A 14,027-nucleotide genomic window follows, 5' to 3' on the forward strand; every position below is an offset into this window, starting at 1 on the left:
AGGTGGGGGACAGCAGTCTCCTGCTGTGGCCTGGCTGCTGTCACACATTAGCACGCTTGGGATCACAGGCTGCCTCTGCAACATAACTTCCAAGAAACGGGTTGTGCTCAACAATCCCAAACAGAACTTATCAGGAAAGAAAAGAAAATACCCACCACCCCCCCAACCCCTACTCCAGGGGACTCTGTGAGCCTTGGAGGTCCCCTGGCCATGCAGGCCTCATTGGCCTGTCTGACCCTCTTCTCTCAAGGTTTGGTACGAAAGTACTGCTGGTGCTGGTGCTCATCCAAGTCAGACAGCTCTGCAGACATAAAATAGCCGATACGGCCTGGTGAATATTCATCAGGGTCCTCGAAAGCCTCCGGACTTGCCTCAGGAGCTGGCATCTGCCAAAAAAAAGCAGGACAAGGTGAGACACTCCCTGGAGTTCAAGTCAGCAAGGTGCTGAGAAATACCTCTTTGGAATACAGACTTACGAGGTGCTGGTAGAAGGTGCATCTGGGGACAATGGGGTTCCTCTCCGCTTTCGTCTTCCAACAGCATCTTGCCTTAAAGACCGGCAAGAGGAGCCCTGGGCTCTCCCAAAGTTTTCTTCATGCCTAAGGCTACTGGGTTCTGTGTCTCGCCCTCCCTAGCCCAGCTTTTCTGCCAGCCATGGCTAGGCAAAGGCTTGGGAAGGTCTCTCCCTGCCCCTATCCTTGGACCTTGCTATTACTCTGCTGAAACGAAGTAACTTCCATGCTGAGCCTGATCGACAGCTACCTGGCCTACTTGAACAATGTGATGGGAAAGGTAACAACAACCCACTCCGAACTGCAGAGTGGGGAGGAGGGTCAGATGCAAAGGTGGTATTACGAAGGCTAGGCTGGGGGAGTCTTTCCTGTTTGAGAGAAAAGGACCCCTTCGGCTGTGTTCTGAAGGTGATGCAAGAATTCAACAAATGCTAAGCTAAATAAGTCAAGCAAAGAAAGACAATTATCATATGATTTCTCTCATCTATGGAACATAAGAACTAGGAAGATCAGTAGGAGAAGAAAGGGAAGAAGAAAGGGGGAGTAATCAGAAGGGGGAATGAACCACGAGAGACTATGGACTCTGGGAAACAAACTGAGGGCTTCAGAGGGGAGGGGGGTGGGGGAATGGGATAGACCGGTGATGGGTAGTAAGGAGGGCACGTATTGCATGGTGCACTGGGTGTTATATGCAACTAATGAATCATCGAACTTTACATCAAAAACCAGGGATGTACTGTATGGTGACTAACATAATATAATAAAAAAATATTACTATTAAAAAAAAAAGAATTCAACAAGTGGAACCCGAGGGACAGAAGAGAAGACAGAGGAACAGAAGGAGCAGGGCTGAGCTATGGGAAGACACATCCCCCCCAGATGTGTCTGGGGACCTGGGGAGCGGGAGGCCCAGGGACCAGTGGAAATGAGTCAGGGCAGGGTGTGTAGAGCCCCCGAAGTCTTGTGGACAAGGAAGCTCCCACATGGTCCTGCACTTGGTTGCTCCACTGCACTCTCCTAACAACCTTCCAGGCATCCTCCCTTCTCTACTTCCTTGGGCTATCTGCTCAGCTTGGTCTTCGCTCTGCTTCTAAGGGCCTATCCAGATGGTAGCGCCTTGAGAGCAGACATAATGAAGGGTTTCACCAGAGTCTGCCTTGGGAACTGAACCACAGGGTCCACTGAGCATCTATGTGGTCTCTTTGTGTGGGCAGTCCCTCTCGTGGATCAACCTTTCGGAGGATTTGCAGTCTAGCTGGTCAAGGTGTGTATGTGAAAATAATCACACCTTTACCATTTAAAATATCCAAACTTGCTCATTCTGCCTTAGCTTACTGGGTTATTTTTTTCCTTGTTGGTATTGTTAGTTTTAAAAATCAGACGTTAGGCTCCATTAAAACACCCTTTATAAGTTTTAGTCAAAACACCCTTTATAAAGCCAGAATCAAAACACCCTTTATAAGTTTTAGTCAGATTGTTAGTCAGATTGAGAGTGTGTGGTCCCAAGGGGCTTGCTGGGAGTGTATCTGGAAGCAAAACCCAATATGTGACTGCCATCTGGACCAGCTGCCAACACTGCCCTAGAAACATGACCATTACAGATGGTCCCTGCGCTGGGGTCTGCCCTGGCAAATACAGAGTACCCTGTGGATGAATACCAAGCACATTCCATAGAAGGAGCCTTGGTTTGTTTTTCAGTACAAGGAAACACACCCACACTAGGCCCTGGATTTTGTAGCAGAATGAATGATCTGCAAGTTCAGAAAGGGGTCTGGGCTTGGGCAATGAGCCCAGCATATGGCATGACTCACTTTGTCCAGGTAACATATGCTTGAGAAGTTTTCACATCAGATTGCATTAATGTCCATGAGGACAGCTCGCTTATTCATGGAAACGTGAATCTTTTTACTCAGCAGTGTGTGCCACCACCGTGCAAACCACCACCCTCACATTTACTGAGGCTTGAAGTCAGATTTCATACCCAGAGCATACTCCTGTGTTGTGTGCCTTTTGGGGAAGGGGCCCAGCCTCCATGCAGAACGCCCTGACCTGGGCTGGGGAGCAGAGGAGAAAGGAATGGTTATACCTGGGGCCAGGTGGCTTGGTCCTGCAGGGCGGTCTGCTCACTGGAAGGCCAAGTATTCACGTGGAGGTAAAGGTGATGCTGTGGATCTGGTGGCTGTTGCCAAAGTTGGATGTAATCCTGCGGGGTCTCCAGGGTGACTAAGCTGGAGTCAGAATTTATGGGAGACTGAGGAAAGCTGGTAGAAGCTACTGTGTCAGAGCCCGGGCTATACACCAGTGGCAGTGGATCCATGGACACCCCCTGCTGCTCCTCAGAAAGAAAACTGAAAGAAAGATGTTACAGTGATATGGAGCCATCGCCTTGCTCATCAGTAGGTGTTTACAGCACAATTGGTTTTGGTGGCTAAATCAGGATGCACTGGTTTGTACCCTCACTTTGCCCAAAGAAGATTCCATTTGCCAGAGTCAAGTGAATGTAAAGATTGAGGCAAATTAGTCTTTTGTCTCAAACGGTTTTATTTGTATTACTTGGACGGTCCTGAATCTGCCACAATGGTGATCTCTGTGGCCTTGGGCCAGTCACTTTACTTACCCAAAGTCAGGGACATGTCCTTTGTTGCTGAAGGAGCTAACAGCTGAGTGGGGCTGCTGGGCCAGTTCCTCCCTGAAAATCCAGTGCTCTCTCTACAAGAGCCCCATTTATGCTGGGGCTCTTGGGATAAATAGGGACTTCTGAATCTGTACTTTCCACAACCGCCTCAAGTGGATTCTGATTATCAGGCTGGTGGGAAGCACGGCACTCACCCTCCAACCAGACGTATCAGGGTCACTGATCCTACAGGGAGGCCCAGAGGAAATCTGGAGAGCCCTGGGAGGTCCACTCAGAGAGCTGGCAGTCATTCAAAAATATTTATTGGGCACCAAGCTTGTGCTCTACAACCCTTTCATTGCTGAACAGAGCCTTCTCTTTCTGGCATTTGGGACCACAGACTTTATCACCAAGCAGAAAATGTGTTTATGTCCTCGTACTGCTTCCCAGAACTTAGTCCTCCTGTGAGCTTAGCTCTTTGGTATCCAGCGACCATCTAGCAACTGTTTCATACCCACTTCCCTCACAGAGACTGTCGATGCTACGGAGCCCCTTCATCTGGTCTGCTGTGATCATCAGATCACGGTGGAGTGGGAGAAGCAAGCTGGGAGCCCAGGAGTCATTCAGCTATGGGCACTTAAGACTTTGCTATAGACGCCCCGTGCCATGAGACTGGGCTTGGGTGGATGAAGCCAAGTGATTTTAAGATCTGCGTGCCAATTCCCTAGCTTGGGAACTTCCTTATCTAGGCCTCCTATCTTCACAGAGTCTCCTGCGTTCCATCAACACTTACTTGGCCACGCACTTGCATGCAGAGGCAGGGGGCCGGAAACCACAGAGCAAGATGAGTGGGAGCACATCGCTTTTGATGAGGGGGTTTTGGTGTCCTGTGGGCAAGTCACTCATGGTCTCAGGCACAGTATCTGGCCATGAGAGGAAAGCAGGGACTTTAGCTTTTATCACTGTTCCATGCACTTCTTACCTATGACTGTCATCTTCGTCGTCCCCCAGGGTTTCGTCTTGATAGTAGCCAGAGGGCTGTTGTCCAGCTACTAACTGGACAGGAACAACGATGGGCTGGGTCTGCATGAACGTCGTGGGGTCCTCACAGAGGGGCACAGCTACGCTGGCCTGGCCCGGCAGGCATATCTGCAGCATCTGGTTTCCCACTGTGGCACTAGGCTGCTGTGGCCGCTCCTGCATCTGCTGCTCCGGCAGCAGCTGCTGCCCCGTGTGCTGGTCCTGCACCTGCTGCAACTGCTGCTGCAGAAACGGGTCCTGCCCCTGCAGCGGCGGCTTCAGAAGGAGAGACGAAAGGACCTCAGGGCCCGCCAGAGTCCCCCAGAAACAGACTGAACACCCCTGCTCCATTCTCCCAGAGCAGAAGATGACAGTGGCCCTGTGCCTCCGGGCATGGTCTGGGTGATGTCTACGTGCTTATCTGGGCACAAGTTGCAGCCACGCTGCTGGCTGCAACCCACTGCAATCCGGAACACATGTACACATACCTGGGCATGAGTGCCCGGGTCTAGCTCACCAAGAATTTTTATCTCAGGCAAGTGAATTGCAGCCAACTGAATAGCCACCACCCCCTCAGTAGAACCAGGTGAGCCCCAGTGTTTATGAAAATGACATCTTTCGGCTTCACAGCTGAAACAGGCTTTCCATACCTGGCTGGAGACATCACAAGGCTCCTCAAGCTCCTCAGGGCATATGAAAGAGTGGGATGAACGTGAACCACGGGAAAGGCTGATCTCCTTGAGATCCGGGAGGGACTCCATTTGCTCAGTGCGTTGTTTCTTGGGCACTGGCTCTAAAGACTGGGGCTCGGGACGGTCAAGGTGGTGTGAGACGGTCGGCTGCATCTGTAAGGACACAGTATCACGGAGGTCTTATTCAGAGGCTGCACCTTTCCTCAGGGCACAGGACATACTGGGCATAGAGCAGGACAGGTCCCCTGGGAAACCCTGGCGATATAGGAGCCCTGTCTGCCACCACCAAAGACTAGCTGGGCCCATCTCAGCCACTACAGCCAAGAGACAAAGAGCACAGCCATAAGTCCCTGCTGAAGACAGCTCCAAATGTCCCGTGCCACCCTGGAGAGCTGCTATCCCTACTAGCAGGCCCTGGTGACTAACTGCTTGAAAACCGTCAAGGTCCATCTTCTCCTCTCCCTTCTGCCACTTACTTATGTAGAATGGGCTTCTGACCTGAAAGCTGGAATCCTGCATTCTCTGAAGCTGTTCCTTCATCATTTCCAGTGCGTCCTGCTGGCTTCTGATATCAGCCTGCAGCATCTGTGTCGTCTCGTCCAGCTGCTCCTTAAACTTTTTCATCAGCTCCAACTCCCGCTTGTTGATATATGATGTAATTGATGGCGGTGGTTGTAATGGCTGCGGGGAGGAATTGCTTGTGGTTCACAGATAGGGACACCAAGTTCTCCAAATCCTACCAGATTGTTTTATTGCCAAGTTTGGAAAGACTGAGAATGAGAATGATGGCACTCCACTCCCAATTTCATTCATCACTAGAAAGTCTGAAGAAGTGGCTAGAGAATCCAGGAATTCAAGATCAGAAATGGGTCATGGGGGGCGCCTGGGTGGCTCAGTCATTAAGCAGAGGCAGGAGATATAGAAAGGAAGGGACACATTTGAGAGAAATTAAGAAAGTGGACACGGCTTCTCAACTGACCAGCTGAGGGCAGAGGAAAGAGGCAGGGTTCTTGGAAAAGAACTATCTGTGAAAGCTATTATTTGCCTTGATCAGGGTTGGCACGGTGTGTATAAACAAGATGAGAGAATCACAGTCCCAATATCAATGATGAGAAGGCACATATACATGCGACTGCAAGAAAAACAAAAACAAGAGTCTATTCTATCATATACTGTGGCCTTCAACCCGTTATGGCTAATGGAAGCGCACAGCTGAGTTATTAAAAAGAGACAGAGCAAATAACACGCGAGCTGTTTTTAACACTTGGAATAAAAAATTATATATATATTTTTTAAGTCACTGAAAATTGTCCTTCTTTTGCTATAGAGTATATAGATGTTCACATAAGAAAGTAGGCATTCATTAAGCCAAAAAAATGTAAAAACTCTAAACTCGGGATTGGAAGCCACAAATCATACAGGTTATCGCATCCACATCCCCATTCTCCAAGCAGGAATCTTTTCTCTGCTGTCCCTGGCAGATGAGCAACAAAGCCTGTCTCAGCCCTTTCCGTTGAAGGGGAGGAAGCCCACCACCTGGGGAAGAGACCTAAGCCATCTGAGAGACTTTCTGGAGGGGAGTGGAAAGCTGTTTGCCCCGGGCTGCTAGGTCTCCACCCTAGTTTGATCCTCTGGAAACTCGTCTTCCACTTCGGGAGCATGACGGCTGTGCAGCTACTTGGTCAGGCTGTCCTGTCCCCTGCCAGTCTTCCTTCTCCAGTGCCTTCCACTGTGACTACCTTCAACTACTGACAACATGACATTTTCCAGCCTCTCTCCATCGTGGTCTCCAGCTTCTGGATACACTCCAGTCTGTCAATCCATGGCACCGAAAAATAAGCCCAATATGCTACCACATGTAGAGCTGTACTACCCACACTCATTGCTGGTTATTCTGACTACTTTAAACAAAAGTTATATTTAAAGTTTAGTTATGAATTCATTCAAAGCAGAAGAGAAACTTGTCAACGTTAAAGGGGAACCGCAGCTTTTTGGCATGATAAAGACATAAATAAGGACAACATGGATTTCTACAGGAATTTTGTTTAATTGTTCAAAAAATTTTCACAGCAGTCCAGAAATCCCCACAAGGCAAGCAGACCATTTCAAGATGGAAAAAATGAGACTCAGGGCTGTGCCAAGGTCAATGCTGTGGCCAAACTCAAATAACTCTTCTAGCCCTTAGTTCTTCTCGTTCTTATAGAAGAGCGAGTGACTCATCTTAGGCTTCATAATTAATGCACATGATTCTATGTAACAGACCATAAACTCATTATCTTGCCTGCCAATCCTGATTTTAATAATCCTGCTATTATAACAGACGATTGCCCAAATCTGTGATTATATACACAAATTTGAGGGTAGAAGAGCAGCAGAGGAGTAAATCCAACTGCACTGCTCTGGCCTCAGACCACACACTGGTGCTGACATTTGAAGGCTGGATACAACTAACATTCTGAAAGGCGTGCTTCTAACCCAATAAAAACCCCATTGGAGAAACCTAGCTTGTGGTGGGAAGGTGTTGGCATGGCAGGCAGGGAAGTCACCTTCTCCTGAGAGGGTTAGCATCCCCCCCCCAGGTGATAAGGAACAGAGCTCTTAAAAATACTGCCTTTTCTTAGTAGATAAGCTTCCTATTTGGCCCAGACTTTCTCTCAAACCCAAAGTGTCTTTGCATATTTCACATTAAGAGGAGAACAGAGATTTCATCTCAAAGAACCTCTAACATCCCTGTTTGCTAGGGTTCACTGGATTCTCAGCTGCATCTGGAAATCCACTATGACAGAAATAGTGGTAAAAAATAGGATGCTTTCTGCAAAGTGAACCTGAACACAAAAGTGGAAATGAGGGGCTTCGCAGGGTTAGTGATCCAGACAAATACGTGGAGCATGTCTGCCCCAGAGGTACCTCATCGCAGATGCCGGCAGCAGCACTGGAGGCTGAGCGGGCCTCCTGCTCCCCCTGGCCCAGCTGCTCCACCTCTTTCTCGTCAGCTACTTGCTCCACCTCTTCCACCTCGTCCCCCTGCGGCACCTCATCCATATCATACACCTTTTCCACCTCCGGTTCGCATTCAAAGCTCTGCGAAGATGACGGAGCTGAAGAAGAAAGCACAGTGGAATGCATAATCAAGACAACCGAAGTGCCAACATTATCGAAGAGATTGACAGGTTTCTATTTCCTTTTTAAGTCATAAAAACAGGAGAGTCCAGTTTTATTCCATGTTAAGGATTAGATGTGCCAGGTACCAACAATAATTCAGAACATTCCTTAAAAATCTGTTCATATTTGAAAATAAGGAAAAAGGAGGGAGTGTCTGATTTTACCTCCACCTACCCAAGAATAAGTGGGTAGGTTCCCAAACCATGTGTGTTGAGTGTCTTTTCATTATAAAATTCTTCTGGCTGTGCTTCTGGAAATTTGGTATCTTCCATCTGATAATACCAAATCAAACCTAACCATAAAATTGCTTCCAAAAAAATAGGTTTCCCAGAATGTGGGGCTCTCAGGAGTGCTTAAAGTGCTGGTGGAGGTGTTGAGAAACGACCGTCCTTCAAAAATGCAAGGTGGAGAACATTACTTGAAGAACGCAAAAGGGCAGAGTCAATTTGGAAAATAGTTTGGCAGTTTCTTTCACACACGCTTCCCGTTTGACCCAGCTGTCCCCCTCCCACGAATTTAACCACGTCAATTAAACATTTGTATTCACACAAAAAAAACCCTCTATGCAAATGATTATAGTAGCTTTACATATAATCACTGAAAAACATGGAAACAACCCAGATGTCCTTCTGCAGATGAATGGAGGTTTTCTTTTACACTTTTTTAAAATTATTTTTAATAATAATTTTTATTATATTATGTTAGTCACCATACAGTACATCCCTAGTTTTTGATGTGAAGTTCCATGATTCATTACTTGCGTATAATGGAACATAAGAAGTAAGAAGATCAGTAGGAGAAGAAAGGGAAGAAGAAAGGGGGGGTAAACTGATGAATGGAGTTTTAAACAAATAACTGTGGTGCATGCGTAGGTGTGGGCAAGATGAATGCGTCATGGATTCACACAACATGGATGAATCTTGAATGCATTTTGTTAACAAAGTCAGACCAAAAAGTGGGAAACTGCATGATTCCATTTACATGACATTCTGGAAAAAGGCAACCAGAGGTTGAGAGACGGAGCTGGAGTTCAAAGAGACAACACAAAGGAATCCGGGGATGAGAGAACTGTTTTGACTGGTACTGTGGTGGCAGATACAGGACCTTTTGCCTTTTCAAACCCACAGAAGCATACATCCCAAGGAGTGAAGTTTACTGTGTGCAAATTCAAAACTAAATTTGTTCTTACACGTTTCAGAAATCACAATCATGGCTTCATGGACTTCCCCTCCCAAAATCAATTATTTTGAGAAGAATTTTTAAACGAAGTTTCAGATTGACAGCAATAATGTAAGTGTTGCTAGCTAGAATATTTTTAAAATAGAGGTATTAGTTCTATATATGAAGATTCCACAATACAAAGACTCTATGCTAAGGTCGGCAAATTAGAGGACAGGACTTGCATTATGTATCTGGCACCGCTTCAAGTTTTGTATTTTTTATACAATTATATTTATGAAATACCTTTAATATTGAAACTTATGTAATAAACACCTCTGTTTCTGAGTGACTACCCTTTTTGTCCTTTACTAAAAATTCTTCTTATAGTACTTTTTTTTTAAACAAGAGGTTTCTTTGGACTGCAGCCGCTATGGAACAGCAGTGAAGACTGCATGAGGACAAAGAGATAAGAGGCTACTCCTCCAAGGGCTGAGATCTAGCACCAATCTTTAGAAGATTAAATTTTAATGGGACAGAATAATACCATTCCCAAGCACTTGAACAACTGATGAGATATTCACTTTCATCGCTCTCAAATCATCATCTCAAAAAACTTTTAGAAGATGGGGAAAGTTCACTCTTGTGATTTCACACCATTAGGAACAGAACATTCTCATCCCTTGAAAAAAACAAGAACTACCGGGTTGGCCACTATTTTTCTTCTGATAATCCCTGTCCACATGTCCAAATGTACCTACCTGGTGATGCCAGTATGCTTTCCAGGGACGATGTGCTGGAATCATACGTATCAGACTCTGCACTAATTACATGAACAGACTCTTGGGGATCATACTGCTCGACAGCTACAATATCAGCTTGATCCTGGGAATTTCCAAAAGAGGAGAAGATGACATTTCAATTTGGGGATAGATATATAAACAACAGGAAACATGGGCAGAACACAAACTTGGATACATTTCACATCACAGTTTCCCACACTGCTTCTATCAGTCGAATACCTAAACAAAACCATCATGAAACATGTCCTTGAAAAATATTACTGGAAGGTAATAACAAGCAGAGATTATGGGTGCCACATGCTATACTCTGGCAAAACTGAGAAAATAAACACAGTACAGATGCGCTGAAAGCACAAGCATAAGAAAATTGTGTACCACTCAGAAGCCGCGGCACAAACAAAAACAAGACAAACAAACAAACAAACAAACAAAAACCACAATGCCTTTCTCAGGTCTTGGTAGGATGCTGACCCTGCCGAGGGAGAAGGGCACCAGTACCAGAGGGCCTGCACGTGCAGCCCTCACTGAGAGCAAGGGAAGGCCAGATGGAGGCTGTTTAATGGCCACTTCACGTCTTCAATGCAGGTTAAAGTTGGAAGTATTATTACCAAAAACATCTTTACTATAGTAGCACGGAGACGGAAATGGCCATGGAGAGCTTCTAGTGCAACCTCCCCCTCTGATAGTGTCAAAGACAACAAGGTCACACAGCAGGGCAGGAGCAGAGCCAGAGTCCAAGGACTTCAAACCCAGTGCTCTCTTCCCTAACCCTGGTGTCTAAATTGAAGCCATTTCCTGCTTTAAATTGTACCCATCATATTCCAAGTTTACTGATCCACTTCCACTTCCTTAATGACTAGATCCTTTTTGAACAGTCTGCAGCTCACCGCTCAGATGAAATGTAAGTACCTGGTCTAGCCCTGGAATCTTTTCATCTCTGCTGAAAATTTTAGTACTTGGGCTGTTTTTTGTTTTGTTTTGTTTTTAAGGAAAAACTTGCATCAATGATTTATTTACCATTCATCAGTTTTTGCTTGTTCCACTGGTTTTTTTGGTTTTTATTTATTTTTTAAATAATTTTTTATTATGTTATGTTAGTCACCATACAGTACATCCTTAGTTTTTAAGGTAGTGTTCCATGATTCATTAGTTGCGTATAACACCCAGTGCACCATGCAATATGTGCCCTCCTTAATACCCATCACCGGCTTATCCCATTACCCACCCCCCCGAAGCCCTCAGTTTGTTTCCCAGAGTCCACAGTCTCTCATGGTTCATCCCCCTTCTGTTTACCCCCCTTTATTTTTCCCTTCCTTCTCCTACCGATCTTCCTGCTACTTCTTATGTTCCATAAGTGAGTGAAACCATATGATAATTGTCTTTCTCTGCTTGACTTATTTCGCTTAGCATTATCTCCTCCAGTCACGTCCATGTTGCAGCAAATGTTGGGTAATTGTTCTGTTTTGTTTTGTTTTGTTTTCAGACTGGATTAAAACACAGACCCATGCCAATTTTTCCACAAGGAACCTGTCTGTTCGAACACACTGGCCCAGATCAATTCCCAGCATTTGAACTTCAGAAAACTGCACAACCTCTGGTATCATGGGAGAGACCCAGGAAAACGGAGTGACTCCCAAGGTGGCGGAAGCCATCATCTTGGATACCATCTCCAGCTTAAGACAAAAGAAGACGCTGGGACTGGAGGAGTCAGTTATGGGAGGTGGCCAGGAGAAGCAAAGTAATAAGGGTAAGATTGTTATGCAGACCTAAATCATTATCTTCTCCATTGATGAGTTCCTAGTGATTCAGAGTCTTCCGCCTCTTCCTGATACAGAGAGGGAGACATCCTTAACAAAGGGAGATTTTCCTTATAAACGTAAATGTCTCTTACAAAAGGTTAACTTCTACTCAGTCTTTTGAGCTTCTCCTGTGTTTGCACTTTCTTAAAAATATTCACCTTAAGATAATCTTTATTCCAGAGACATATTTTGGGGTGGTGAATTCTGCTCCCCTACAGTGAGCAATAGTTGGAAAATGGAATACAAAATCAGCACTTTGTATTTATTTTTTTTCTTTTTTAAAAAATTTTATTGAGTTTTAAAAATTTTAATTCCAGTGTAGTTAACATAGTGTTATATTAGTTTCAGTGTATAATATGATTCAACAATTCCATACATCACCCAGTGCTCATCATGACAAATATACTCCTTTTTTTATAATAATAGCTTTTTATTATATTATGTTAGTCACCATACAGTACATCCGTAGTTTTTAAGAACTAGGAAGATAGGTAGGAGAAGAAAGGGAAGGGCCATATGCACCCCAATGTTCATAGCAGCATTGTCCACAACAGCTAAATCGTGGAAGGAACCAAGATGCCCTTCAACAGATGACTGGATTAAGAAGATGTGGTCCATATACACAATGGAATATTACTCAGCCATCAGAAAGAACGATTTCTCAACATTTGCTGCAACATGAATGGCACTGGAGCAGTCAAGCAGAGAAAGACAATTATCATATGGTTTCACTCATTTATGGAACATAAGAACTAGGAAGATGGGTAGGAGAAGAAAGGGATAAAGAAAGGGGGGTAATCAGAAGGGGGAATGAAGCATGAGAGATTATGGGCTCTGAGAAACAAACTGATGGCTTCAGAGGGGAAGGGGGTGGGGGAATGGGATAGGCTGGTGATGGGTAATAAGGAGGGCACGTACTGCACGGTGCACTGGGTGTTATACGTAAGTAATGAATCATGGAACTTTACAGCACTTTGTATTTAAAACAGAAGTGTATCTCCTATGTCAGAGAAGGGCTTAAATAGTAAAAACACTGCTGTCTGCACAGTCCCAGAAACACACAAATCCTTTCACACAAAATCGCATGCAGGCCTGAAAACCAAAGTGAGAGTCCACCCACCTAGCCTATCTATACTGCTCGGGGGTTCCCTTTACCTTACATTTGAAGAGTGCTATAGAAATTACACAGAGCTGTAACATACTATATTCATCTGTGCATCTAAAATTTATGAACACCTACTACGTGTGGCAAACCTTGTTCAAGATATTTGGGGATAGGCTGATGAACAAGACAGCCCCTGTCCTCACAGAAGCTTCGTTCTACTGCAGGAATACAGAGAATATACTGATAAATGAGGTTACATCCAGATGAGATAGCCTGGGAGACGACCACTCCTCTTTTACTGACAGGAAACAGAGGCTCTCCACCAGCAAATAACTTTCCCCAGGTCACAAAACTGGTAAATGGCCAAATCAGGAATTGACCCTTATCTTTTGAAGTCTAGAGCCATCTTTCTGCAGCACCACCATGGCAGCCGTGTCACAGGCACCCAGGGAGTGGCAGGTAAGGTGAAACACCATTCACAGGGAAGGCTTTCTGAGAGGCTTTTTCTGTTCGATGCCTCTTTTCTTGCAGTTTGATCTTCTCTGTCAGATGAGATTTCAGATCAGTTAGAACAGATCCAGGTTTCAAATTTCTATTAATGTGCATCCCTGTAAGATTCTCTCTAGTGACGTCTGGCGAATGGATAAATGGATGATACATTCAGTGGCTTAGAAAGAGGATGGGGATTATCTAGGCTAATTAGGGGCTGGGTTCTGCCCATGAAGGAATGATGCTGGCTCATAAGTCTACCCCACATTAGGCTACTGCAGCAGATACGTCAGTAAACTTCCTTTTTGAAATGTACTCACAAGTCAAAAAGATCTTAAACAATGGCATAGAGCTTAGGTTAATTTTTAAAAAGTACTGTAGGGCCCTTTCCAAGTGTTGGGGGCCAAGAGCAGGCTGCCCCAAGATGGACTACTTTGGCATGAAGATTATTTTGAGTTAAAAAAGCAATCAAAACCCAGCAGATTCAGGAAAAACTCTTTACCTGCCCAACAACTGCCTAAAAGAATTTAGATAGAAGCCCTGCTCCAGGGGGCGCCTGGGTGTCTCAGTGGTTAAGCGTCTGCCTTCAGCTCAGGGCGTGATCCCAGCGTTCTGGGATAGAGCCCCACATCAGGCTCCTCTGCTGGGAGCCTGCCTCTCCCTGTCCCACTCC

The 14,027-nt window shown here is 45.4% G+C and overlaps 1 protein-coding gene across 1 annotated transcript in view; it reads right to left on the reverse strand.

Moving 5' to 3' along the window:
• Window positions 1-245: 245 nt before the first annotated feature.
• PASD1 (PAS domain containing repressor 1) overlaps window positions 246-14,027 on the reverse strand; it is a 56,802-nt gene continuing 43,020 nt past the window's right edge. Inside the window, exons 9-14 of the mRNA XM_057306609.1 lie at window positions 7,746-7,919; window positions 5,337-5,519; window positions 4,797-4,991; window positions 4,109-4,422; window positions 2,599-2,860; window positions 246-386 (exon numbers count right to left, since the gene is read on the reverse strand). Of these exons, the coding sequence (XP_057162592.1) occupies window positions 246-386; window positions 2,599-2,860; window positions 4,109-4,422; window positions 4,797-4,991; window positions 5,337-5,519; window positions 7,746-7,919 (1,269 nt within the window). The remainder of the gene's footprint in view (window positions 387-2,598; window positions 2,861-4,108; window positions 4,423-4,796; window positions 4,992-5,336; window positions 5,520-7,745; window positions 7,920-14,027) is intronic.

Source organism: Ursus arctos, chromosome X (genome assembly GCF_023065955.2).
Source record: "Ursus arctos isolate Adak ecotype North America chromosome X, UrsArc2.0, whole genome shotgun sequence".
NCBI classification, from domain to species: Eukaryota; Metazoa; Chordata; class Mammalia; order Carnivora; family Ursidae; genus Ursus; species Ursus arctos.